Source organism: Danaus plexippus, chromosome Z, assembly GCF_018135715.1.
Source record: "Danaus plexippus chromosome Z, MEX_DaPlex, whole genome shotgun sequence".
NCBI classification, from domain to species: Eukaryota; Metazoa; Arthropoda; class Insecta; order Lepidoptera; family Nymphalidae; genus Danaus; species Danaus plexippus.
In genome coordinates this window covers 1,649,085-1,675,315 of record NC_083559.1, presented here as the reverse complement: position 1 = coordinate 1,675,315, position 26,231 = coordinate 1,649,085, and the positions used below count along the sequence as shown (strand labels likewise).

The 26,231-nt window shown below is 30.3% G+C and overlaps 1 protein-coding gene across 1 annotated transcript; it reads left to right on the top strand.

Annotated features, from left to right (window-relative positions):
* The first annotated feature begins 812 nt into the window (after positions 1 to 812).
* LOC116777614 (uncharacterized) lies at positions 813 to 25,805 on the top strand. The gene is made up of 11 exons (XM_032671260.2): positions 813 to 989; positions 1,091 to 1,290; positions 5,149 to 5,253; positions 5,375 to 5,545; positions 5,642 to 5,890; positions 6,814 to 6,959; positions 7,044 to 7,190; positions 18,764 to 18,915; positions 20,048 to 20,149; positions 20,275 to 20,442; positions 25,536 to 25,805. Exons 1-11 carry the CDS (start codon positions 890 to 892, stop codon positions 25,661 to 25,663), a joined length of 1,668 nt encoding a protein of 555 aa, XP_032527151.1. The 5' UTR covers positions 813 to 889; the 3' UTR covers positions 25,664 to 25,805.
* Positions 25,806 to 26,231: the final 426 nt, after the last annotated feature.

Genomic DNA, 26,231 nt, shown 5'->3' with positions numbered 1-26,231 from the left:
CCAAGTCTTATAGAAAGTGTAACTAATGATTTAGTTGAGACGTTCCTTATAAGCAACGATGATTTTTAGTTCAACAACACCATTTTGTTTCTACCTCAGCTATTTTTTATTAAAACAATACAAATACATGCAATATTTGTGAGCAACAATTATCAGCTTTACAATATCAAAACGATTTTATGGTAGAGTCGTTGCAAAATGTTGTAACTTTGAGCGGATTTAAATTTTTTCAATTTTTAACAATGGTCAATAATTAATTTATGCTTATTTTGACGTTTTGACGTCTGCTTCTGTCAAACGTGGTTCTTCAACATGCCATTTTGCTCAATGTAAAACGCGTGTAATACAAAAAAAATATATCGCATATGTATATTATTTTTATGAAAGCTTAGAATTGAATTACGCTTTAACAATTCTTGTTACTGGATAGAAATCTTTTAGATATCATATTAAATTGATCGTTATATTTAAGAACCTTTTAATAGTATTAGTTTTGTTATCTTGTTTGTTCCGCCATGTTCGAACTCCCAAGATCTGGGAGTCATATACTTAATTGACTTGACTTGAATTAATTGACTTTAAAAATTGCAGCTATCTCTCTCTCTCTCTCGATACATATATATATATATCTTTAGCTTATTTGCAAGTTCAATAAAAGCATATTATAATGAAATTCGACTTTATTAAATATATTATCTAAGCACTGAAATTATACATCTCGTGATGAAGCCTCATATTATCTCTGTTACATTAAAAACTTATTGTACCTATTTGACGTCGAGTCAATTAAAAATACGAATTGAAATATCGTATGTGTTTATTATATAGCTGTCATTTTCATTTACAATAAATAAATAATTCTATTTGATATCAAACAGCATCAGAAAACATGTTGTCCGCAGCGAAGGTTCGTATTCATGGGATGCAAGATGAGAATTGGGTGATAAAGGACAAAATAAATCAGTATAGAGGACTTATAAAGTTATACGGTAATTACGCCATTATCGAGAATTAATACAATATTCAGTACTGATCGCTCTGATGATACATTTTTTTTTTAAACTCACACATACAACTTTAACGTTTCCAGAGAGAGATCGTAAAATCCATGAAGGGGATTTGGCTAAACAGAAGAAAAGATACTCCCGCGACATTCGCCAGTTGCGAAAAGACATCTCAAATAAGAGGCAGGAGCTGGAGGTAGCTGTGTACGGTGACAAACAGTTCCTGCGAAATGCATTCCAGGAACATAGACGGCTGCAGCTCACATATATGAACAGTCAAGCCGATGTAAGTTACACCAAATTAAATTTAAATAATTAATACATGTAACTCGTACCTACTTGTAATATAAAAAGGCGGAGGGCATTAGTTTCCTAATAAATTTGACTTTTTTTAAGACTCTATTATTATAATTCTCGATAAAAAGCTACGTTAGAGAATGTTGAGGTGTTATAAAAAAATATTTGACAATCTATTTACAAACATTTTTTTAAAACAATTAAAATTTAGAATATTTTGCTCACTTCATAATGATATATCGTTTATTTATAAGAACATTTAAATATAAATTTCTCGAAAGTGTTTGCTTTCTCAAGTAAAATATCAGTTAATGATGTTTTTCTTTGAAAGTGATAGTCATTAATTATTTCTGACGGTATGTCTTACTGGTTAAGAATAGTTGTAAAGTTTTGGACGCTAATTATTTGATATTTCAAATACTTAACAAAGATAACAAATAAATGTCTTAATGCTTACGTAAAATCGATTTTAAGCATATTATAACCTATTATAAGTAATAATAATCAAAATGAATTAACATTATATTATCTTTTCATTAAAATCACTCGACGTATACGTAATCGAAAAAGTGGTTTTTGATTTGTGTACTGTAAATATTCTTGTTTGTTTTGTCACTCTGGTTTGCATCTGCAACAGATATTATTGAATTTTGATAGATCTATGGCTTGTCCATTAAATAGGACTTAGTGAAACGTTAGCTTATACTCACTTATTGATAAAAATATTTGCTTTCTCTCTCTCAAGAGATAATCTTTTATCTACGTTCAACAATTAATATTTTTAGCAATAATACAGTCGAATAGGAGATGTTTCTAGTATTATTATTTAGAGCCTTTAAACACAGCCTCAACATTGCGAAAACCAGTCTAAATTAAAAAAATATCTCATTAAGTACGATAAAAAGACTGCACTGTTTCATATTAGGGAAATGATTCTTTATTCAGCATTAATTAACTTTAATATTAGCAAAGAATTTTTTTTGGATATTTTAAGTTAAGTTTTGTATTTCAATAATAAGAAATACATTCTTTATAATCAGTATAGACTCATGAGGAATGATGTTCCTAAATACAATTCCTTGTGTCGCAAGTAATCTTTACACATGTCTATACATATATATATTTAGCTTTTTTAAAACTATTCTGATTTCGACATCGAACAAAAAAGTTTTTATTAAACATTATTAAAATATTGAAACATTGATTTAACTAGTATTAAAAAACACAACCGTGCTTGGACGGATCAGTTTTCAATCGATTATTTTCACGGATAAACACAGCATAACTTAAAAATAAACCCCAGCACGTGACACTGGCTTTAAATAAACACTATCTCTCATCACGTTTTTAATAACAATATTTTTCTGTTTCACCATATAGTTTATACTGGGAATTGGTTACCGTGAGATTTTAATATGTATAATTGAAAAAGCGTGTAACGTGTACTCAGTTTGGGGGATTAGCGCAATGTTTCACTGGAGTTTTTCGTTTAATCAGTACCTGTTCAGGCGAGTGCAAGTGTAATTTAAAACGTATTAATCATTCGTATTGCAACTGACAATATCTGAGGATTATTCTGTTGTTAGATGCAATATAACTTAAATTAACTTTACACTAAAACGTCAAAATCTAATTGAATGGGACTGTGCATACATTGTATTGTTTGATTTTGACAGATGTATTTTTTATTATCTGTCTTGAAAGTGCAGTTGCGGCTTTTAAGGACGCTGTAAGTTAACTAGACTATTTTTTATATTATTTTTGCTTGTTTCACATCAGCTTAATTAATATATCTTCGATGATACCTTTTTTAGTTTTATATTGGTTCATCATAATGTGTTCTTAGTTAGCCAATTAGACCTCTGGAAAGTATGTTTTCTGGAAGGTAAATTATTTTTGCCCGAGCTATGTCTATGAGATTATTTTAAGGGCTATATTATTTATTTTAAATTTGTAAAACCTTCCTTCATAATATAAAAAAGTACTGAATGCTAAAAAAAAGTATATTGTGAAATATTGCATAATAATTGCAATCTTTGCAAATAACCTGAACGAAATTGTATTGGAAATCCTGAGAGAATGCCTGAAGCACTTTGAGCACGCTACATTCTCTTGCTCAACTTTAAGAAACTTCGTCGGGGCTTACAGCCGGCCTGAATCAGTTTAAAATGTTATTAAATTCTCTGTTTATTTGAACAGCAAAATATACTGGGATACATTTTGTAATACCAATAAATACGTTAATACATTTCGCGGTTCGAATGTCAAGTAGTCTATATTATTTTATTTAGAATTCTGTTTGAATACATAGATATATTTTAAGATTTAATAATTTTAAATACATTGATAATTTCTCCAAATATACATATATTATCAAATACAACACGTTCCTGCTAAAACTGAAAATTAATATGTTTTAGTAACTTTGTTGGATTTGAGTCTGCGGCGGTAAAAATAGTTGTCGAACAAATAGTCCGCTTCATTAGAAGGTTGACGATATATATATACACGTAAATATTATCGTCGGAATCCCCCAAGGAACCGGAGTCAGGAAACTAATCACACAATATTCGCCCTAAGAATGTTCAATTCAATAAACTAAGCTTTGATTGCTGAACAGACGATTTCATTTCTTACGACAGTGAAATGTATTTTATTCAAGTTCAACAGATTTCGTGAGCTTTTTTTGAAAACTTTTGCACTTTCAAACATTTTTACGATCATTCAAAGAACATTTCAAATGTTTTTTTTTTTCATTTTTATGTTCTCAAGCAAACTATAATTTTTGTTACATCAAAATAAGTCATTATATTTTTTATAATGAGATCTAAGACTTTAAGAGTTTTATTCATTTAAACTATATATATATTTTTTAAATCATCACTTTACATTAAAACTTAATTATTTATTTAAAAACTGTAGCAAAGTTTCTATAAGGATAACGTGATGTAACAGTCGGGAATCACTAGTTTCAAGAATTTTTTTCTATCATAATTTAAAAGCTGAATAACGCAAATTATAGCATTTTTTTATGCCAAAAGGGGGAAAGCGAGCAGACGGCCTACCTGATGGAGGTATTACCGTCGCTGTGGAAATCCAAAACATAGATATAGTATATTATAGCGTAACTGTATTAGTAAATTACAATGCAAATCTCTTTTGGGGAAAATTTTGAGTTCACACAAGTTGACGACGTTGAATCTAATCGTCGGCGAGTGACACATGCTAAAATAAAAATATTTTTTTTACTCACTTCGCCTCCACCGGTTTTAGATATATGTACAGTTGTATAAGTACCGCCCGAGAAATTTATATTTATTTATACAAGTCGTAACGCAGATCGTGTTAATGGTTTCTAGAAATAATTTGAATAAACATTAAAATATTTTTAATCAAAAACTCAGGGAATCCAAAGATTTGTTAAGTATGAAGCTCTGAATGCATACGAAACTTTTCTCATTTAACCTCCTTTCGATATTAATTAAAGTATTATTTAAATTAGATTATTTATTTTCACTATAAAACGTTTTTTATCCAACTTAATATATACAATAGTAATATTATCATTTCCGTAACAATGATACTGCATCATTATAATAACTAAATTATTAGAAAAAAACAAGTAATTAGTCTTAAGAAGGTAGATTTTTCATAAGCTGCACGAGATTTCTTGTTAACTTGGACGCAGAAGTATTAAAAAGCTGTTAAACTTTCCGTGCTTAAAAAACTTTGGTTCAACAGGATCGGTTTCAATATTAAACACGATTCTTTATTTTCGTATTTTATTGAAAATAAAGGCGTTTAGGAACTTGGATACAATCTCAATATGTCTTGATGATGTTCGCAGAAAGTCTTGGAAAGCATACATCAAGAAAATTTCAATAAAAGGAAGCAGCTCGATAGGATTAGATATACAAAGAAGAAGAAAATGGAACAATTCCGCCAAATTCAGGTTAGCGTCAACTGTCACATGACAGAGACGGTCTATTTAAGAATAACATTAGTATGGTAATAATAATAGTTTAGTATATGATAGTTTAAAACTGTATGGTAATTTTGTCTCAAAAATGTAGCTTCAATCTGCGGAATTACGAGACCGTCTGCTTTATGAAGTGGGCGGAAAGCTACCCGCTGAGAAAAAAGAGCAAGCTGTCGCTAACTACGTCCAGCGTGCCAATATAAAAAAAAATGCAGCTCTGGCCATAAAAGTAATGTACAAGAAAATTCTGGATATATTGAAAAAGGTACAAAATTATTATACAAACTACCGACACGGCTGTCATTTTATAAATATATCTTTGTTCGAATCCGTAACTAATGATTAGTTTTTAATTTTTTAGGATTCCTCATACTTTACTGTGGTTTTAGAAGCTCTTAAACTAGACTGTCGGGCTCAAGGGAAGTGTTTGATGGGGGCTACGGAAATGGGACAGTTGGCTATGGAGTATCTCGACGATAGAAAGTTCGAGTTCAGTAAACTCGAGAAAGAAATCAAAGCAAACATGAAGGAGAGAGAGAGAACGTTGAAACTCGTACGGAGGGAAGTCGCCTATTTGACAGACTCGTTTCCTAGTTTGATTCGCAAAGAGGTCAGTTCCAAAGTCAAAGAATTCTGACACGTTGCATGAAAACAAATATATTTTCACACCGTATTACTAACGGTTTATACATTAATACAAAAATATAACTATTCCAATCTAGCCATATTACATCAAACGTGTAGTTGTGAGATTTGAATTATAATTATAATTTAATTATAAGTCCATTTTATATTTTCTATTTCGCACCTGAATATGCGAATAATTTAATATTTTTTGGAACGCAACGTCAAAAGTAGTTATGGACTCGTAATTGCGGTTCGAAAAATGTGGCCAATTAGTCTTGATGTGGTAATATTGAATGGTGATATTATAAAAGGTTAATTTAAACAAAACTACGAGGTAATTATTAATTAATAAAATGGTTTTGTATAATGTACTACGTCAGTACATACGCGTTCTTATAATATATATATATATATTATATAGACTAGTTATAAAGTAATAAAAATAAACCTTCTTTACTATTCATATTATGAAGCAAATTTTTTAGTCGATAGAAATTTTCCATCCGTAGAAGTTGAAGGGGTTGGATGGGGGAACATTAATTTAGTTTTAAGCTATGCAATGACAGACTCGTAATGTCTGCTCTGTAAACTTTCAACTATTCCTGAAACCAATTATTGTTCGTAACTTTTCAAACAACTCTTAATAAAGTTTCCCAATTTTAATATCAATTTACACCTCGCTGCAAGCGTTATGCTTCACATGGGAGTGGCAACATTTTTGTATTAATAGAAACCTCGTGCAATATTTTGTAAATTGTGAAAAAAAAAAATACCGTATAATATTTTAAATGTCACGTTTGTAGTGTGTAGAGACTTTTTTAAGTTTGCTAATATTATTAACCTATATTAAAATGCAAATGTTGCTATTAAATTCATATAAATATCTATATATTTAATCATATGTAGGAAGCTACGAATCTTGACGATCTCTACGAAGATGAGGATGCCGTTAGTCACCATTCCGTTCATTGGGAGCTAGAAGAAGTTATGGGTATCTGTAAGCGTCTCCAGAGGGCGACACTTGTATCTTCATTCGACAAAATCCTATTAAGGTTTATGCTGACATCTGATTATCATGATTGTATGTATAGTTAAGTTAAGGAATTATATAGAATGCACAATGTGTCTTATCACAGGCTTCAAGAGCAGCGTTACCAGACAGAACGTCTCACTAACCAGCTCACTGTGAATAGTTTGAAGAGGGACGCCCTTTTAGAGAATCGCAAGCACGCGATACTAATGCTTGACTCACTCAAGAATGTTGGACAGGAGAATACTGCCATGTATGTATTCCATAAATTAAAATTAAATTTATTTTTGTATGCTTATATAAGTGTAATGTGTATGAAAATCTATATGTGGCTTAACTTCTGCAACTTGCAACCTAAATATAACGACTGCTCGGAAAAGCTTTATATTCCGAAATATTTTTCTGAACAACTGCTTCGTAACTAATTTTCAACTGTCAAAAAGTGTACATACTTCGGTTAGGTAAATTAAAAACATATGGCCTCTAATGCTGTAATCTGATCCTTGTTGCCTTAGTTTCTAGTACTTTTTTGTTGTTTTTTAATCCCTGTCCTTGATATTTTTACTTTAGACTACCTACATAATTTTGACACCTAATTATAGAACTAGTCTTGTGAATTTATAATGCATTAAAAAATAATAAAAGTGTAAATTTTTTTCCCCATCGAAATACATAAATAAATATATAGTCATTTTTAAGTATATCAATATAAAGTGAACGAAACTATTTTTATATATTTTATACTAACTGCAAACTCGATGTAACGTACAATTCGCAATTTGGCGAGTTTTTTTTTTATTTTTCACCTGCCAGAATATATTAATGGCGGAATAGTTTGCGTTTAAAAAAAAAAGCAGATGACAGCAAAACCGACGAACCCAATGCAGGTTTTTTTTTGACACATGACAGCTAAATTGTTCAATTGGGCGATGATAGACTACAATGACGTTAACATATAGCAATTCTATAAAAATTTTCCACTGTTCAATTCTTCGTAACTACCGCGTACTGAAATAGAAAAAGATTTGCTTTCCTACAATTCATTTCAGGATCTTCCTTATTAAATTCATTATATAATTTAATGACATGACTTCGCATTAGTCTTAATATCGACAGATTAAATTGAAATCAATTTTACATTTACTATTAATGATTTTTTTAATTTAAAATTTCACGAAACTCGAATTTGGTAATGCCTCTGTTATAACAAAATGGAGAAATTTTTTAGACTCCCTATATGTATTACGGTATATAGATTTCTGTTGTTTGTTTACTAAAGACGTTATCATAGTCATGATTATTAAATGACTTTATATATAAGTATATAGTTTTGGAGAACGTATACAGAATCTATTGATTTTACAGTAATATAGACAGTACTGTTAACTTTTACAAAAGAGGAACTATATAATATAAAAAGTATATTTTAAAACTTTAAAAATATACATATATTAACGAAGCCCAGACAGTTCTATAATAAGTTCAATTGGATATTTCACGCTATTTTTTGTTATTAAATATATCTATATGTGAATGATTTAAATTAGAAACCAATGCTTCTTATCTATTTACTTGTTAACTACAGTGAGCTCGTTTGTAACGATTGCGAGATTTAAATTTTCCAGTATTTGCTGAACTCAAGGATCAATGCGTCAGAAAGCAATCTCTTAACACCTACAGACGCTGAGCTCTCTCAGCAAGCTATCTTATAGGATTGTTTATCGGTATTTTTTTATTTTGATGAAAATACTATTTGATACTTAAAATAATGTATACCACATTTTTTTAAGAGAGTAAAAGCCTTAAGTGTTATTGTGTTATAGGTATAGCTTTTTATACAGCATCCATAAGCCGTAGTTAAAATCATACCAGTCAGATATAATAATTAAATTTTTCATTACTCCTTTATTGAAATGAACGATATCTGTATAAAGTGCTAGCTTTGGCCCGCGACTTCGTCGGCTTCCTCGAATTTGGGGTTTTCACTTAGTTACCGGCTTTTCCATGGTCTATCGATTACATGACTGCGTAATCAAACATTTCAAAAATCAAATTGTCTCTCTGATATAACAGGCTCTTAGCAGTGCGCAGCGAACTTCCGCTAAGTGAACTCCACTGAGGGTGACGTAATCTACGACGAACTTGTTATTTGCGGTTGGTACAGTAATCGCGTGTAGGAATTGAACCGCAAAGTTGATATATATATATATATATATATATATATCTGGGATAAAAAGTACCCAGTGTGAGGTCTAGAATATTAAAGAATAAATATAGCAAGTATTATCGTATTCGAATTGGTATTTTTTGCGTTATGCCGGAACAAACAGACAGACAGATAGACAAAATTTTTTTTTGGTTCGGTGTCGGTATAGTAACAAATCTACTCCAGCGGTTGTCGTAACCTTATATCGTGAGTGTTACCCGCGCTTCCGACAGATGGCCGACTTAGGGGTATATTAGTATCGTGAAAAACAGATAAAAACAATTCTTGAAACGTTTTGTATATCTAGTCAAAATTTCAGCTTAATCTGTGCAGAAAATTTTGACTCTTTGAAGCATTTATATATATATATATATATAGATTTCAAAATTTGTATTTTAAATGATTATTATTTTCTTATAAATGTTTCAACTTATTTGAATACTGTTAAAAGTAAAGAGAGATGTAGATCAATCAGTATAACATAATCTTTATTTAAAAAAAGAACAACTTTTAATAATCTATTTAAAAATGGCAAACAGAATTATAACTTATGACGTTTGTACTTAGTTCCATATTAGTACTCTAATATTATTTTGTATAAATAACAAAGTAAATAACAAACGAAAACGAAATGAACTGGTAGTAGGTACCTGTAAATAAAAAAAGGTCGCATCCAGTATTTATTGAATATTTAACATAATTTTCCTTCATTATTTCATCATTATTAAGTTTACGTCAAAGTTTAATAAACAATGCGTTTGTTTTGGCACAACTAGAATTTTGTAAATGAAACTTTCAGTTACAAAATTCAGTTGGAAATCAAACAGTGCATTCGGTTTAGTGCAAAGTCACAATTCAATTACGTATTCACAGGCTTGGTAATTGTTTGTTTTATTTAAATTCCATTGGTCTAAAACAATGGAAGTGAGTTTCGTCTTTGACAATAGTGTACACAACAAAGCATTCCAAATTCATGTTGTATTTCACCGACAACAGATTCGAGGCGACTGAAAATATATATATATATTTATTTAGTTGTTCTTTCATGTTATTAATCCGCAAGCCGCTTCTACCTTTTTGAAAACTTTAATCCCACTGTCCTCTTTTTTTGCAATACAGTATTTTCATTCCTGGAACTACTATCTAAATTAATTTTGTTCTATAAATTGTCCTAAGCTAGAACGTATATGATAGCTGGATAGTTTTCAGTCCAATATCGTACATACGGAAATCCAATTTGTTTTAAGTAACAGACAGTAATCAATTCAGATTATATCATAAACTTAATTGAAAATCGCTGCGCCAACTTGTGCGATCGAATCTATGAAAGGGACTGTTCGGACAAACATAATTTCGTATATCCTTCAAAGAGGTTTTACTATTGCAAACGTTATTGACATGTATTAGTTTTAATCGCCTCAGCTCCAATATGTACACCGATGTGAATTTCCAAATCCCTAAAGTCGGTTCTGTCAGTTGATACAATCTGTTTAGTATTGTGTGCTCCTTACAGCTTTGGCGTAACACGTTGGTCGGATGGACAGATACCTCAGTGTAGCGTATTGATTTGTGTTGCATTTACCTTGATTATATAGTGACGGATTGAACGGTTTTCAATTTAACACGTGTGCTAGCAATATGAATGACGCTGTAATTATACAAAGTGATTAATATTTAGGCCTTTGTTTGTCCGGCGGCTCTAATCGGATTCATTTGCGATATTATGCGAGATAACTGAAACGTTTCTGTAAATTAATATTGTAGTTTCAATTATATTATTATCGTGTACTCGTTGTTTGTTTCATGTACGAATTGTTTGGATACAAATGCCTATTTCGTTGAAATGTTCAGAATCTACTTACATGTGATTAATAGTTTATGCAGTGGTTAATATTTGCTGTGTTTCAAACAATTTCATATGTAAAAGGTTGTAATTGCTTCCTCATTAGTGCACTATTCCGGCAAATTAAGCATGTTGAGTTCGCCATCGGCTCCATAATTCGCATCGTCTGTAATACAAAATTCATGCAAAATGCGGTTCATTAAATTTGGATTACAGTTCATTCGAAATTTCTATTTTGAAGTAAAACATTACGTAGGTTCATTAACGTATGATAAATTAATTGAAGATATATTTTATATTATCGTATTGAAAGAATACTTTTCGCGTGTTAATTTTGTACGTGGATGATGTTAATAATATCTATCTCCTCTATCTCCTCTATCTCCTTACATTACTAGTAATTTAAAAGAAGTCTTGGTTAAATCGAGTGATTTATAACAATACTAATTCCTCTTCCGATCCGTTAGTCAGTGCCTAATAGATCTGCAATTTACAACAATCCATAATGGAGGAATCGAAGGTCTTTGAACAACCTGAATGGCTTTATACGTATTGTGCTTTGATGTACGGTAGTTGCTTTTAAATAATGCTAATATTTTCTACTTCGTCTGACATTACGGTTACTTTACAGTGACCTTGATCAAGGGCAGATGAGATGAAAATGTCCGTCGGTTGGTCTCGTTATTTATCATATACCTCCAAGGATTTCTTAATTTTCTAGCGTGCCACTTTGGATGCCTGCATTATATACATATATAGATGCTTTTTTAAATATTTCTTTATCAAAACTTTCCATCGGGCACTAGTGTATTCAGTGTTTATAATATATTAATCATGTTCGGAGAAAAATCGATTCATGCTAATAGTTAAACTAAATTATATATTTGGCTTGATGCCAACTGTAACTACTACTACTACCTCAGCCATGTGAGGTCCACTGCTGGACATATGCCTCCCTCATCGTCTTCCAAGCGGTTCGGTCGGAAGCGGCCTGCATCCACCATAAAACTATATTTTTGTAATTTTTAACAAAATATTTATTATATTTAATCTACTTAAGTGAATCTACTGAGTTACATGTAATATTTTAAATTATTATTGGCGTTAAGAACAGATTTAATGATTCATGAATAAAAATATTTTAATAATCTAAATAGTTAAATAAGTTTGAACTGAGATTTTTTATTATTTGATATCTGATACAGTCATGAGATATCTAAACGAAGATAGAGAACTACCAAGCATATCAAATAAACTTAATTAAAATAAAATCCCGCTGTCTGAGAACGAACGGGTGCCCCCGAGGCCAATTATTCCGATTGCTATTGCATTGCAGAAGACAGAATAGACTTTGGATGCAAATAATTTATATTCAGCTAACGATAAATATTAAAAGTTATATGCTTTAAGTGCACGATCCAAACGGAATATCAACGGCGGAGTATGAAAGGGACCGTCGAACCAGTTTGCTCGTTTTATAATACGGCTCACAGTTTAATAGTTAATCGAAAATCGGTATTTGTCGTTTCCACAATGCAAGTCGCACGCAAAACAACGTAAATCAAATAATCTAGAACGGTTCGGTTATATCAGTTATAGTAAGAAACTTTGCTTCGCTGCTATGCCAATTAGACTCTGGTTCAATATCAGAGACGAAACTACGAATTGCACTGCCTTGTTAGTTAAATAATTGCTTGACCCGTTCCTGGCAGATTTCATTAAAGTGTACTGTAATTAGGGTGTAAGTGACGATATGTATTGTACGTATTTCATTATGATAGAACTTCGTTTTTATTGCCGCTTCGTTAGTTTTCGCTTGCTTGCTTTTTTAAACGACGTTTTTAACTCACAAAAATCTAGGATTAAATTGTCAGTATACGTATCGTAATTAGATGGTAATAATGTTTTTATATATCTGTAGTTTCTGGAGGCTTAACATACGGGTAATACTTTGTTCGGAAAAAAAATATTGCCTTTATATTTTAGCACCTGACATACAAAATGTTCTCCTAATACTGGTTAATAGATACACACTTAGAAAAAAATGTCTTTAAATACATTACAGTGTGGATGTAGGTGATAGTTATGAACATTATACTCATGACAAGTCGATGTCGGTTCCTAACAGTTGTTTCACATTGTTCTATAATGAATTAGATTAACAGATTTGGATATTATATATTACTTTTGTATTTGATTTGAAAGTTGAATCATCTACTAGGATCAGATACATCCAATGAAAATATCCGGAGTTTTATCAAGTTCTTTATTTCTATATAAAATTAGAAGGGCATGTAAATAATGCTGTAGAAAAAAGAAATCTTTTGAACCTTTCTAAGATAATAATCATGTCGAACTGTTAATGTATATAGTAGTTCTTATTAATATTTTATCATAAAGGATTGTAAACGGGCAGAACTTACAAGCAACTAACTATTACTGTACATATAAATGATTAAGCAACGAGTGTAATATATCAAAGTATACGTTAGTATATTTATTATATGTTATATTAAAATTTCACGGTCGCCATTGCTTTTGCTTTTGCTACTTCAATCAATACCATCACGATTCGCGGAACCGAAGAGGAAATTTCAAGAGCCTTCGATGTCAGCTCAGGTTCATTACAACTATGGAAAGAAGGACAGAGAGATATTCTTTAGAAGATATATCGTGAATGCAAATTATTATTTTTTTATATATATTTTAAATTTTTTTTATATATACATATTCATATTTAAAAGTTCGTTTCTTAATAAAATAAACAAGATCTTATATACAGGATATATAATCTATACAGGAATAATCGAAAGAAGTTTCAATTGTACACATTCAAAGAAAAATTATATTTTTGTAACAATTATTTTATCCAACCGATATACGCTTTTATGCAGTATTCCCGTGGTGAAATTGATAATGTTGTATAATAAAATACGAGAATAAATTTAATGACATGGGTTATACGGTTGACTGGTGTAAAAGCGTGATAATAAGGACTGCCAACATAAAACCGAATGCTATATTTAGCAACACGTTGATGTGGTAGCAACTAATTAATAGATCATTCAGTACAAAAAAAATGTCGCACATAAAACATGACAAGCGTTTTAGCGTTGCTATGTTTATGCTAGCATTCTACATAGTGACCTTTTAGTGTACACAAGTGTCTTATTCCGTATCTTTAATTTTTCGCACTGCTTCGCCAATAGTTTAATTGCATCTGAGAACATGAGATAACGAAGCAAGGACTAAACGGTGTGAACGGCGTACAATACGACAATAACAATTCAGCTAAATTGCATTGTCATCGGAACAGAATCAACACATGAAATTTAAACTCGGTATCACGGACGGAGCTCGTTCTAATTTGACTAGCAAGATTTTAACTAAACAAACTTAAACGTTGCAAACTGTGAGGAACATTTGTTATGGAATATGGACGCACTGCATATTATATATAGATACTATATTTTAAATATTTCTTTAAGTGAACTTAATTTTATTTAATATTTGTTTCTAAACATCCAATTGATCTCAGTTCATATCATGTATCACTCTCAGTAATTAAAAAAAATCATTGTTTTGTCATCTACGTGTCAGTGCTGATACTCTGATCACATATTAATGTACTTCCTTTAGTACAAATTGCAAATAAATCGTAACTTAAATATGTATACATTTTTTCATTATTGATAAATAGATATTTTTTTTATAAAGCCCCATAATTAAATCTGTATTATCATAATTATCTGTGACCATCCGTACAATATTGAATATATTATAATACAACATAAATAATAATGTGGTACATTTTGTTCTTATTAAGAAAACTTCAACTTATTAAAAAAAAAAAAAATAATAATAACTCTACGACAAATAACTGTTTGAAGTACAAATAATAGCCAATCGACTATTGTAAATAGCCAGACGGTTTATTTATTATTAGCATCAATACGGAGTTTCAATAAAAAGTGTTTCCCTTTTAATATTGTGCTCAGCATTGATTTTAAAATAGTAACAACAGAGTCCTGCTTTTAGCGAATTAATCGGCCTCGCTTTTAGCTTTATTGAGAACAACGAAATGTACGTTCCACGTTACTATTTGGTCCGCACATGCTATATTAAGTAAACGCAATATTTAAAACAAATAATAACTTATTTAAACACACTTATATGGAATTTTAAATAGAGTTGAATCGTTTTTGTAATACCTGTATTATCATAATCAATAAACGTTATTAATGAACGAAGGTATGTTTATTACGCGATGATTTTATGTGGAAATTATTTTTCTAAGATGTTAATGAATTAATGCGAAATCGTGAAAAACAAAGAGGTTTTATATAAACATCTTGCGTCTATTTATTTATAGAATGAAAATTTTCTATCGAGAAAACAAAGGTGTTCATGGAATTTTTTAATAAAAAATTAGTCGTAATAAATAAATTTCCAACTCTCAGCTGCTAAATAAAGTGATAGGTACTCCGAAAAGAGTGCTTAAATGTTAACTTGATTGCCTTAATGGCTCCTAATAGAATTACAGCACACCTCGTGCAAGCAGCTTGTTTTTTTGCACCAAGAGTTCCCATCTCATGAATATTTCCGCTTAGCGATAATTCTATTACCCGCCGTGATATGGGGTGGTGTTGCGGTTTAATATTAGTATATTTAACTATGATGGGCACAAAGTTTTGTTAATGTCATTGATCATCAACAAAGACGTTTTTAATTTTTTTATAACAAAACTATTTTGTGTGATACTTTTTTTATACAATAAAAAAAAAATATCAATTAATATTCATTAAGTTTATAAATCTAGGTGATTTAGAGTTATTCTATTATATAATATTCTTCTTATTGATATTAAAGGGCGTGTATTATTCGGATAAATAGAAATAAGACACGTAGTAAGGCTGCAAGTCTAGATCGATACCCTTCACAGCCCGGGCAGAGATTGCAATTACGGATTAAATGCCCCATGCTAGCACACCAAAGATACGGACTAAATTGTCCTATAGATCCATCTTTGAAGTAATGCATAAACATATTCAAGTATTTACATATATGTATGTTTATACTCTTAAAGGTATTTTTATTTTCATAAAAAAAAATATATAAAACACACACAAGGATATACCAAGCTGAATTATATTATATATGATTATTATTATCTGTTTAGATTTTTTTATCCGTCGAATAAAACTCACTAAGAACCGTAAACTAGATTTCTAGGCGAAAATCATTGAGTACGCTCAAGAATCCAGGCCGAGTTGTTAGTAATGAAAAGAAATACGTTCTCACACTCAAGTGCAATTCTTGAATAAAGTGCGAAAAGTGTGTTTGCTTTCCGCGGTAATGCACGCACGTAGGTACATACACATGTACATATTTGAATGTACACAAATTGCTGTTTTAATCAATGCATTCGATGGACGTTTTAAATAAATAGCTTTATATGAATGGATGTTATTCAAAAGGCATTTAGGCGTTATATGTTGTCTTATATATTGTATTTTAGTTTAGTTCAGTTTAATAGTGAATGTAAGTGGTCATATAAAATTCTTATGTCATAAGTAAGTACAGTATCTTGGTTTCCGTGCTATGAAAATAGCAGGCATCTTTGTGATATATAAAAATTAATTTTATCAACGTTATTTATTATTTATTATCAAAGTCGTAACTATATTGAAACATGATATTTGTCAGCGCAATCTTTCCAAGCGTTTTCTTGAAACATTTTCTTGAAATTTTTGAAATACATTTTCTTGAAATTGTCATTAGTTTCCTTTGTGTAACAGTAAGCATAAGTTCACCCAGAAACTGATAATGCTACTCAATTCATTTCATAGAAATGTAGTGTATTCTGCTGTAGTATTTTTAACATAATATTGCCCGGTGAGTCACATATACTTGTATTGTTCTGTTTACTATTTTTAAAGTCTAGCATATAATTTGTTAATATACAAATTGAGAGATATTTTAATTAGATTTTACCATTGTTATATGTATAGTATAAATATTGATGCCGCTGGCAGTTTACATGTGTCGATAATAAGCGCAGTTATACGGAGAAGGCTTTAATTTTAGTCGGACAAGGCAGTAATTACAGCGGTGACAAGGTCCAGTAATGAAATTTCGTTGCTGTAATTTAGTTTATAATAAAATTGATGAATTTTATGAGTCTGAATTTATATGATTATATTTATTATAGCTTCAAATTTGTATGTATATATATATATATATATATATATATATATATATATATATATATATATATAAGTAACTTTCTTCGTTGAGAATACGTCGTAACAAATCTATTTTCTGATTTGATTTTTGTTAGGTTTAAATGATTTTTTTTTTATATATATAAAATAATATTAACATTTTCCATTACAACATTAAAACCTCATTAAGTCACGTTGTTTAAATCGCGCAAGTTAGATTTTTTCCTTGTTGCTCATTTTATTGTAGAGTGCGCCACATTTTGTTAATCAATTAAGAGACTGTCGCTGGCATATTCAAAGATCTATTAAAAACTGCATGACGTAAAATTGATTGAAAATGAGAAAATTTAAGGTGAATTTTAAAAGCATCTGTTGTTACGGTTTTGCGTTGTGACATGTTATTATCTTCAGATTGTCTTCTTAATTAAAGTTATTTAGAGTTGAAGTATGTATTTTATTGATGTCTATAGGTTTTTTTTTTTTGCTTTGAGTTTCATCTCTCCTCATAGTAAACATTTTAATCGTATTCGCATTGTAATTAATTTACCAGGGACACTATGTTTACTTTTAATATTGTGATATAAATTCTCTATAAAATTTGCCTCTATGGAAATTTATAAAATTATTAGTGTCTGTTTGTAATTTTAAAATATATATATTTAAAATTTTTGCTCGGCCATCTCTCTGTTTATTCCTGCTAAAGTCCGAACAAACTGGGCCGATTTGGATAAGAATTTCAATTTTGATAGCAGATGTGAAAGAGATTAAATTGGGATTGTATAATAGTTGGAAAATCTAATGTTTTTAACATGCAAGCGAAGTGGCGAGGACAGATAGTTTACCATTTAATTTTAATAAAGTAACAGAATTGAATTGCATGCTTCCACACAACACGCTTTTTCGTAAGTTGTTTTTTTTTTAACACATTTTTGTGTTAATTCAACTAATTCGCCGTTACCTAATCACAATTCGTAGTCCGCATATTGGCCGAATGAACTTTAATAGCCAGTCACCGTGGTAGAACTACGCCGTAGACGCTACGCCGTCTGGCTCGGTCGTAGATGTCTACGTATATAATATCGAGTCTCATATAGAATAAGGAAACGCATTCGTACTGAGCTAAGCTATTGTCGTTTATATAAAAATAGATTTGAATGTAACTAATAAGTGTAATTCAACACAGTCAATTTTTTTTTTGTTTCACTTTATTATTTTTAAGAGCGTTTCAAGTAACATTTAAAATTTGTTAGATATATATATATATGTATATAATATATTTTTTATAAGAAAAGCTGCTTGAGGATTTAAACCCACTCATCTCATGTATTAGTTGGAATTTTTTTCATATAGAAACTAAATTATCATTTCTAGGCTTCATCGTCTCCGAGACTGTAAACATTAAATAATGAACCAATATAAATATTACAATCTTCTTAAATTTTTTTCTTATAATCATTTCAATATGAAAGACGATAAAAAATAAATAATTGGAAATTATCTCGTGCATGAAATTTATAATATTATTTTATTGATAAATTTCTCGTTTCAAATAGTCACATACAAGAGAAAAAACAACTTCGAGCCGAATTCGATGCAGAGGCACGAGAAGAAAGAGACATAACGAATGCTCTAAACGAAAAAGGTCATCTTATAATAGAAATGAAAACGTCACTGCAACAAATAAATCAACTATTATCAAGCGTCGGTAAGTATAGTTCCAAATTTGAAATCAGCGTTCATCGACAGAATAAATAACTAATTAATTAACCGCCGGCTATCGATTATCACCTATTCGTGCCGTGGTTTCGATGAACGTTCGGAATTTACGTTTTGATTTATCTTGAACATATCCCCTAAATTACAGAACAGCGATACACAAAGGATACCAAACATGCCTTTCTATTTACAATCATATATGTCTACACCAGCAACGGCAAACGCTTGTGCAATGTTAAACATCATATATTCGGTGTGCACAACGATTGATTGTCTGCGCTTTTATTTTGACAGTTGATCTTTTTTTTTTTATAATAAATTTTTTATGTGATCGACAAATTGCTTTCAGCCATGTCTTTTTAGGTTATGATATATTTGTAATAGAACCGTTTTCGATTGTGTCTAAGAAAAGAATCTAATATATTTTCGTTATGCAGCGTATATATTATGAATGGTTGGATATTATAACACAGTTTTTAAATTTCTGTTAAAAATAAATACGATATAAAAATATCAATTTCGTCAGATCAACTGTAGTTAAAATGAATGTTAGTTATGGTGTAACTAACGCTAAATATTTAATACTGGGAAGCGAAATGCCACAGTCCATTGATTAATTAATACCATTGAACTTTGACAATTTACCCCTCACATAACATTCTGTACTCGAAATGGAATTACAATTAGTCATCATTAGCACGTAATTTGACTGATAGTTAGATTATAAAATATATAATTTAAATTAATTATAACTAACTTTACTATATACGTATAAATAAATAGATAAACACATCGAGGAAAGGCACGTGATCCACTTAAAGTAATATCGTAGTATAGAAATATACGTAACTTTATGTGAAATCATATTCTTTATTGTTTAAATTTTTTATAAATATTTACAAGAAAATTATTAAATTAGAAATTCATAAAAAATTACTGCTTCACGTTTAATGTGATACGAATCGTTTATAAAAAAAAAACACAAATTATTTGTTAGAAGAAGAAATGAAAATTTCGACTCTAGCTAAAAGTTGTAACTGAGTTTTAAATCACAATTGAATTTTTAATTTTAACATATGATTATGATTATATCATTGGTTTCTGTTAAATATCTTTACAAGGCGCACCGAACGCTCCTAGACCTATGCTTCTTGGAGCGCCATCCGCTATGCAATATGCTATTGAGGACATGACCCAACCAGTTCCTGAAGTCGAAGCTGACTGTACGTATATAACACGCATATATAACACTTTGTCTTGATGGGACATTAATTTTTGCATTTTAAGGTCGGAACGCCGTCTCTTAGACTATATACCGATATTTTTAATGTATGATTTATTTTGACAGTTGACAAGCTATTAATGAACGCACGGCAAAAACTCAACATGCTCATGCAAGCGGTTTCGAAGATGGAAGTAACAGAGGAGATCCGTCTTACCGCAAGGCTGTTCTATCACAATATACTAGCCAGATTTATGAGGGACAATTACAAAGAAGAGGTCGTAGTTGAAGGAGGTAAGACGATATTCTTATATCACTCTCGTTTTAATTTAAACACTATTTTAATTTATACATTGTAATCATCTGATAGCATTTTATTAAATCTATATGAGTCACTTGACGAATGCTATTGGAAATGAAGTTATATCTAGAATAATTTGTATACAAACCTATGTATATAATGTGATTATATTAATAAGCAAAAAAGATATATAAAAAATCAATATTGACGAGTGTTCGAAAGCGTCTGTGTAAATGTATCCTTCGAAGCATCCGTCACAGATGTAAGAATTATGAATGGAAGCGTTTAATTATGTTCGTGCTTGTGAATCACGAGCGGTCAAAGTGGAAAGTTGAGTGTATTTAAACTGAACGGATGGAAGACAAACTAAACAAACATGACCAGCATTAACACTGTAACCCCGAGAGTTTAAGACAAAGATTTGTATTTAACAAAACACAATCTGTCGTGAACCAAATGAGAGATTTTCAAAAACTCAATGAATTTAACACTTTATGCCAATCGCATCTAAAATTACAAAAGATTTTTTTTTTGTATAACGTTACGCTGTTTGTGAATTTTGAAAAGTATCAGTTGTGGAGTATAAAAAATATATTAAATGAGTTGAATAAAAAATAACACGAGTCTTGAAAAACATGCGAAATATTAATTAATAATTTGAGATATAAAATAAATTTATAATTTCCGTTTGGTGTACATAAAGATGGGGAAGCAAATATATTGTCGTTATAGGAAACAGTGTGTTAACTGGAAACTTAAATTTAATATTGAAGTAATTAACAATAGATAGATACAATATAAAGTCATTAAAACAATTGACGGAATTTTATGAAAGAAAGTCACTTAACGTTTATATAAATATAAGGACGTCGTGTTTATGACGACATAAGGACATTGAAGAGACTGTCCACAACAGTGTAATTTTTTATCGTTAAAATACAGGATACTATCGATTTCGAAAGGTCCCTTCACTATTGTAAATTTTGTTGTAAACAAACGTTTATCAATGTATACAGTAATATTTTTAATAACTCATACACGTTAGAGATGGCTGTGAAAACGAAGTATAACCGATGGCCGTAACACTGTCAAAGTGCATGAATTGTTTTGTGCGGAATATTTAAAACAATCAAGGAAAATGTATAATACTGTATATATAAGCCACCTCCAAAGTCAGTCTCAATATTGCATGCGTTAAAGTACGCGAATCGAAGTCGATTCTTGTGGGAAAGTCTTCGAAAGTCTGCAAAATGTTGAATTAAATCCTACATTTTTCATCGATGCATCTGTTCCGTTAGAAAACGTGCATATACAGTGTAAGGGAAGGTCGCTGGGGGGAACTCTATAACGTCTGAAACAAGCACAGACGGTTTAGACTAAAAGGCAAAGCGACAATACTCATTCAATATTCATTGGAGAATTTGAAAACGAATATCTCTTCAACAGCAAAGCCGCCACAGGGACGCGATGGATGCACATTATTCATTGTTTCTGCATTATTTTTATAATACACAATATTTATAAAAAATATATATATATACAAGCAATTTCATACATTTTAGTTGCACGTTATATATACATTTGAGAATGTAACTTCTTTGACTCTAAATCAAAGCAGTTTTCTTAAATAGCTTTTAATTTCAATTATTAAATTGACATTTGTTTAGTTGAAGGAAATAAACCTGTCTGTTTGCTTTGAGACTGATCTTATAATTTCAATAGTCGGTTCATTGAGGGACTTTTATTTTAGTGTATATGTTACTTATGTATGTTGCAATATCCGCCGTTTAAATGAGATTGTTTTGAGTCTGTTTATTGTTGAACCTAATATAATCTAGAGTTAGAGATGATATTTTATTAGTAGAAAGGAAACTGCTCTGTGGCTGTCATATACTAGCCCATCGATTAGGTAGCACAGAGGGAAGGAAAACTTTAGAGTTCATATAAGGCTTAGGAATGTATTTTATTTTTATTATTCTTGCAAGATTTTTTCACGTTTTTTAAATATGTATCTTAGGTTATTGATATTTAAATAGTAATAATAGAATGGAACAATTAACGACATTATATCTAGCGATATTTGAAATTCGGATATAAAGGCCACAGGTTCGAGAGCGGTCCGTGCCGAGGAATTCCTTATTCTAAATTTACTATTTGAATTTTAATTAGAGTATTAACTTAAAATTGCGTTAATGTTATGATCTAATAGGAAAGTATCTGATGTACAGACTTATGACTAATGATGTATAGACTTTGCTCGCGTTGTTTTTTTTTTTATCAACAACGTTTTCCTATAACGGAACATGTCGTGTGCGAAAATAATTTTCCTTTAGAACATTATAGTAAAGAAAAAATGCCTGTTTTTTTAGTAACGGTAAAGATTCTCAGTAATACAGCTTAGGAAATTTTATCTAGTGATTTTGTAGTGATGCGCACAGCTGCAAATCTCCATCGTTATCGTTTTGTGTTAGGACCATGCCTAAATAAGTTAGGTATTGGAGTTGAGAAGATTATTAATATTAAATTAACATTATAAGTGCATTGTTGTTCACATAATGTGTTAAATTTCGCTAGTATTCACGTATAGATCACGTCCAACTGTGGTCACGGTTGCTGGCAAAGTGCAAAAGTAAGGAAACGTAATAATTTATTTAACATTATTTATACTATTATTGGTTATGTGACTTTGAGAAACATTTCAATAACATGGAGAGTCCTTACAAAACAAATAAAGCTAGTAACAAAAGTTGTCTAAGTAAGCTTACCAACTTGTAACTAACTACAAAGAAATTGAAACGCTGACAATATTTGTTATGACAAAGAGCATATTTTATTTTATTTTTATGAGTGAAAAATATTATTGAAACCCTTTGTTCACCTGATACCCGTGAGTTTTATTGTCTGTTTGAAGCTTGTAAATATAAAGTATTCCACAGATAATAGAAAATGTAATACGACTTTTAACAGACTTAAAATTCACAGTATTTGAACATGCAATATGTCATTGTATTTCTTAGCTTAAGTTATGAAAACTGTAATAACTCCTCAACTCGTTTCGGAGCAAGCTGTAACAATGAGAAATTAGAAATTACTTACAATTGTCCTGTTAGATATTACTTGCATTTTAATATACGATACATTTTACATTTCTCTTTACTCGGAATGCATCCGTTTATATCCCTCCGAGACTTATTTCCGATATGAATAATAATTCAGCCTCATCGGCATAATATGAAGGTTTCTCGGAATGTGCTCGTACATAACATATTCTTTACAATCACAAAAAAAAAGTTATAAAACGTACTTTTAATGACGACGTATTATTTTTAAATATAACATGGCCTACGTGTAATCACGATTAGTCATCACCCAAGTAACCCAGCCACTCAAGTGCTGAACATAATGTTAGTCGTTCTTTAAGGAATATTACAGGAGACAATTTTGAAATCATAATAAAATTTTGTATCGGCATCACTACACCGAGTTTTACATCAGAATGTGGTGCACTAGACAGAGATGCAATTATTTCATAAAAATGTCGTCGTAGAATTTGTCAACCGATGCTTGTGTACGAGAAAAATCCGATGGAATTCTCATCCCTACGACATAATGGCTAAGGAATATTCAATATAAAGTAAGCTGATGCAATTATTCCGATGCTACCTCATTCTAGGAAACCAACCTTACAGTTGCCCCGAGCTTCGATATCCGAATATAGGATAGACTAATAAATATTCTTTCGATTCTTATATAAAATTAGTTTCGAAAAGTTTACATTTTAATGGTTAATAGAGGTTAAATTTAAATTGTATTGAAACGATTTGTAGCGTTTGTGATGTATTGTTTGTGTTTTAATATTTTCAATACATCTGTTTGTTACTGTAATATAAAAATATCAAACGAGTTAAGAATACATCAGCATTAGCTGTCCATGTATAAAAAAGGTCGAAACTGTAAAATACCTTGTATTCTCTTATGTCTTATATTCTTAAAAGAGCTGGTTTATGACAAATTGAATCTCTATCCGTAAGATATATTGTAGAAAATAAACCGTTTGTGAATTTCGTTTCCATCGGAGCTCAGTCAGATAAAATCGCGGAGTAAATAGCTTTGTAGCGACTTCACGTTGCGAAATAATATAAAGGGGAAATAATATAATTAAAAAAAAATACACTGGACTGCTACTGAACCTAATTAAAAATAAAAATAGAAATTAGAAATAAAAGCAGCCTGCAATTCTAAACAATACGCAGTCGCTAGCTACGTTCTAGAACTTTTTAATTGGCTCTAGGAGTTCGTTACAATGTTATTTTAATCAAAACAAACTGATTACTTGCACTCTATAAATAATACTAATTATTATTATTAAATTTATATTGCATTCGGTTTAAAATACGACAATATTCCAATCGAAAAAATCCCACCGCGATAATAAAATGAATTCTAATTAAAAAATGCCGGTATTATTAACGATGAAATTTATTGCACACGTGCATAATATTATCAAAAAAGGTTTTAATATTTTTAAAAAATATCTAATATCATGATGAAAATATACGCAATTTAATGCAATTTTAATATGCGAGGAGTTTAGAGCCGTGATCCTGCCGGAGCCGGGATATTTTTCTTTAATACAGTTACCATAACAATATTATTCCATCAACTCGGAGCCTAGGTTTATGACGCTGGTGTGGATTTTGAATTAGTTTAGCCTGATACACTAACAAATCTAGTTTGACAACAACTAAACGGCCTCAACGATACTAGAGTGAATATTTTTTATCATCATATGTTTCCACGGAACAGAAATTTACGTTACATAACTTTACAGTTTCCTAGTAAATAATCACGTCTATGAGGACCGCTGGACTGACATGAAAGATTTTAATCATAACCTTTTCAAATTTTCATACATTTGATATGAATGCATTTATTATTTAAAATAAGGAGAAGTTTTTGAAATAGAACGTAAAATAAACTAAACCACGCCAAATTAGGAGACAGATTTAGATTGGAAATTTGTATTTGTGTAAACATTTCCTATAAATATCCATCGCATTAGTTATTACTAATTAAAATTTTACAGGTCTCATTGAGTTTGAAATGGAAGATCCCAATGTACCGAGTCACGCGATAATAAAGCTAAGAAGCAAACAGCTGGTTGACGCCCAAGTCAGCGAGTTTGATGTGCCAGATATCCCCGCAAAGAAATAACTATAACATGACCTATGTACTTATTTATATACACACATATGTATAAATAATTATTTATATAGAATTATTCAATCAGTTTCTACGTCTTAAATTTTACGATGTTTATTTTGATGGTTATTAGATTTTAATAAATTTTTGATATATATTATTTTTTGGTTTCATTAAAAATTGTTTTCGATATATTTGATAGTTGCTACGGTCTTCGATAATGATATTTTTATGAGAGAATCCACTTATACTCCCTACCGTAATGTTAAACTTAACCCGTACAGTCTGGAAATATTCGTTTAGTAGGCTTATCGTTGAGATTCCTTCATACAAGAGAAGGAGTGTTCTGTGGGAAAGGTTACGTCTTTAGTACAACAAACATTTTTAATCACCTTCATATTTAATGTTATGTTTAAGTAAATGTGTATAACAAATTATCTTTAAACAACTATTGATAAGGATTGCTCTTATCAGCTTCAAAGACACGAAGTTTTCAATAATTAACAATATAAAAATATATCTAAATCTATAGAATATAAAGGACGAATATTATAATGTATATGGATATATGTATTTATAA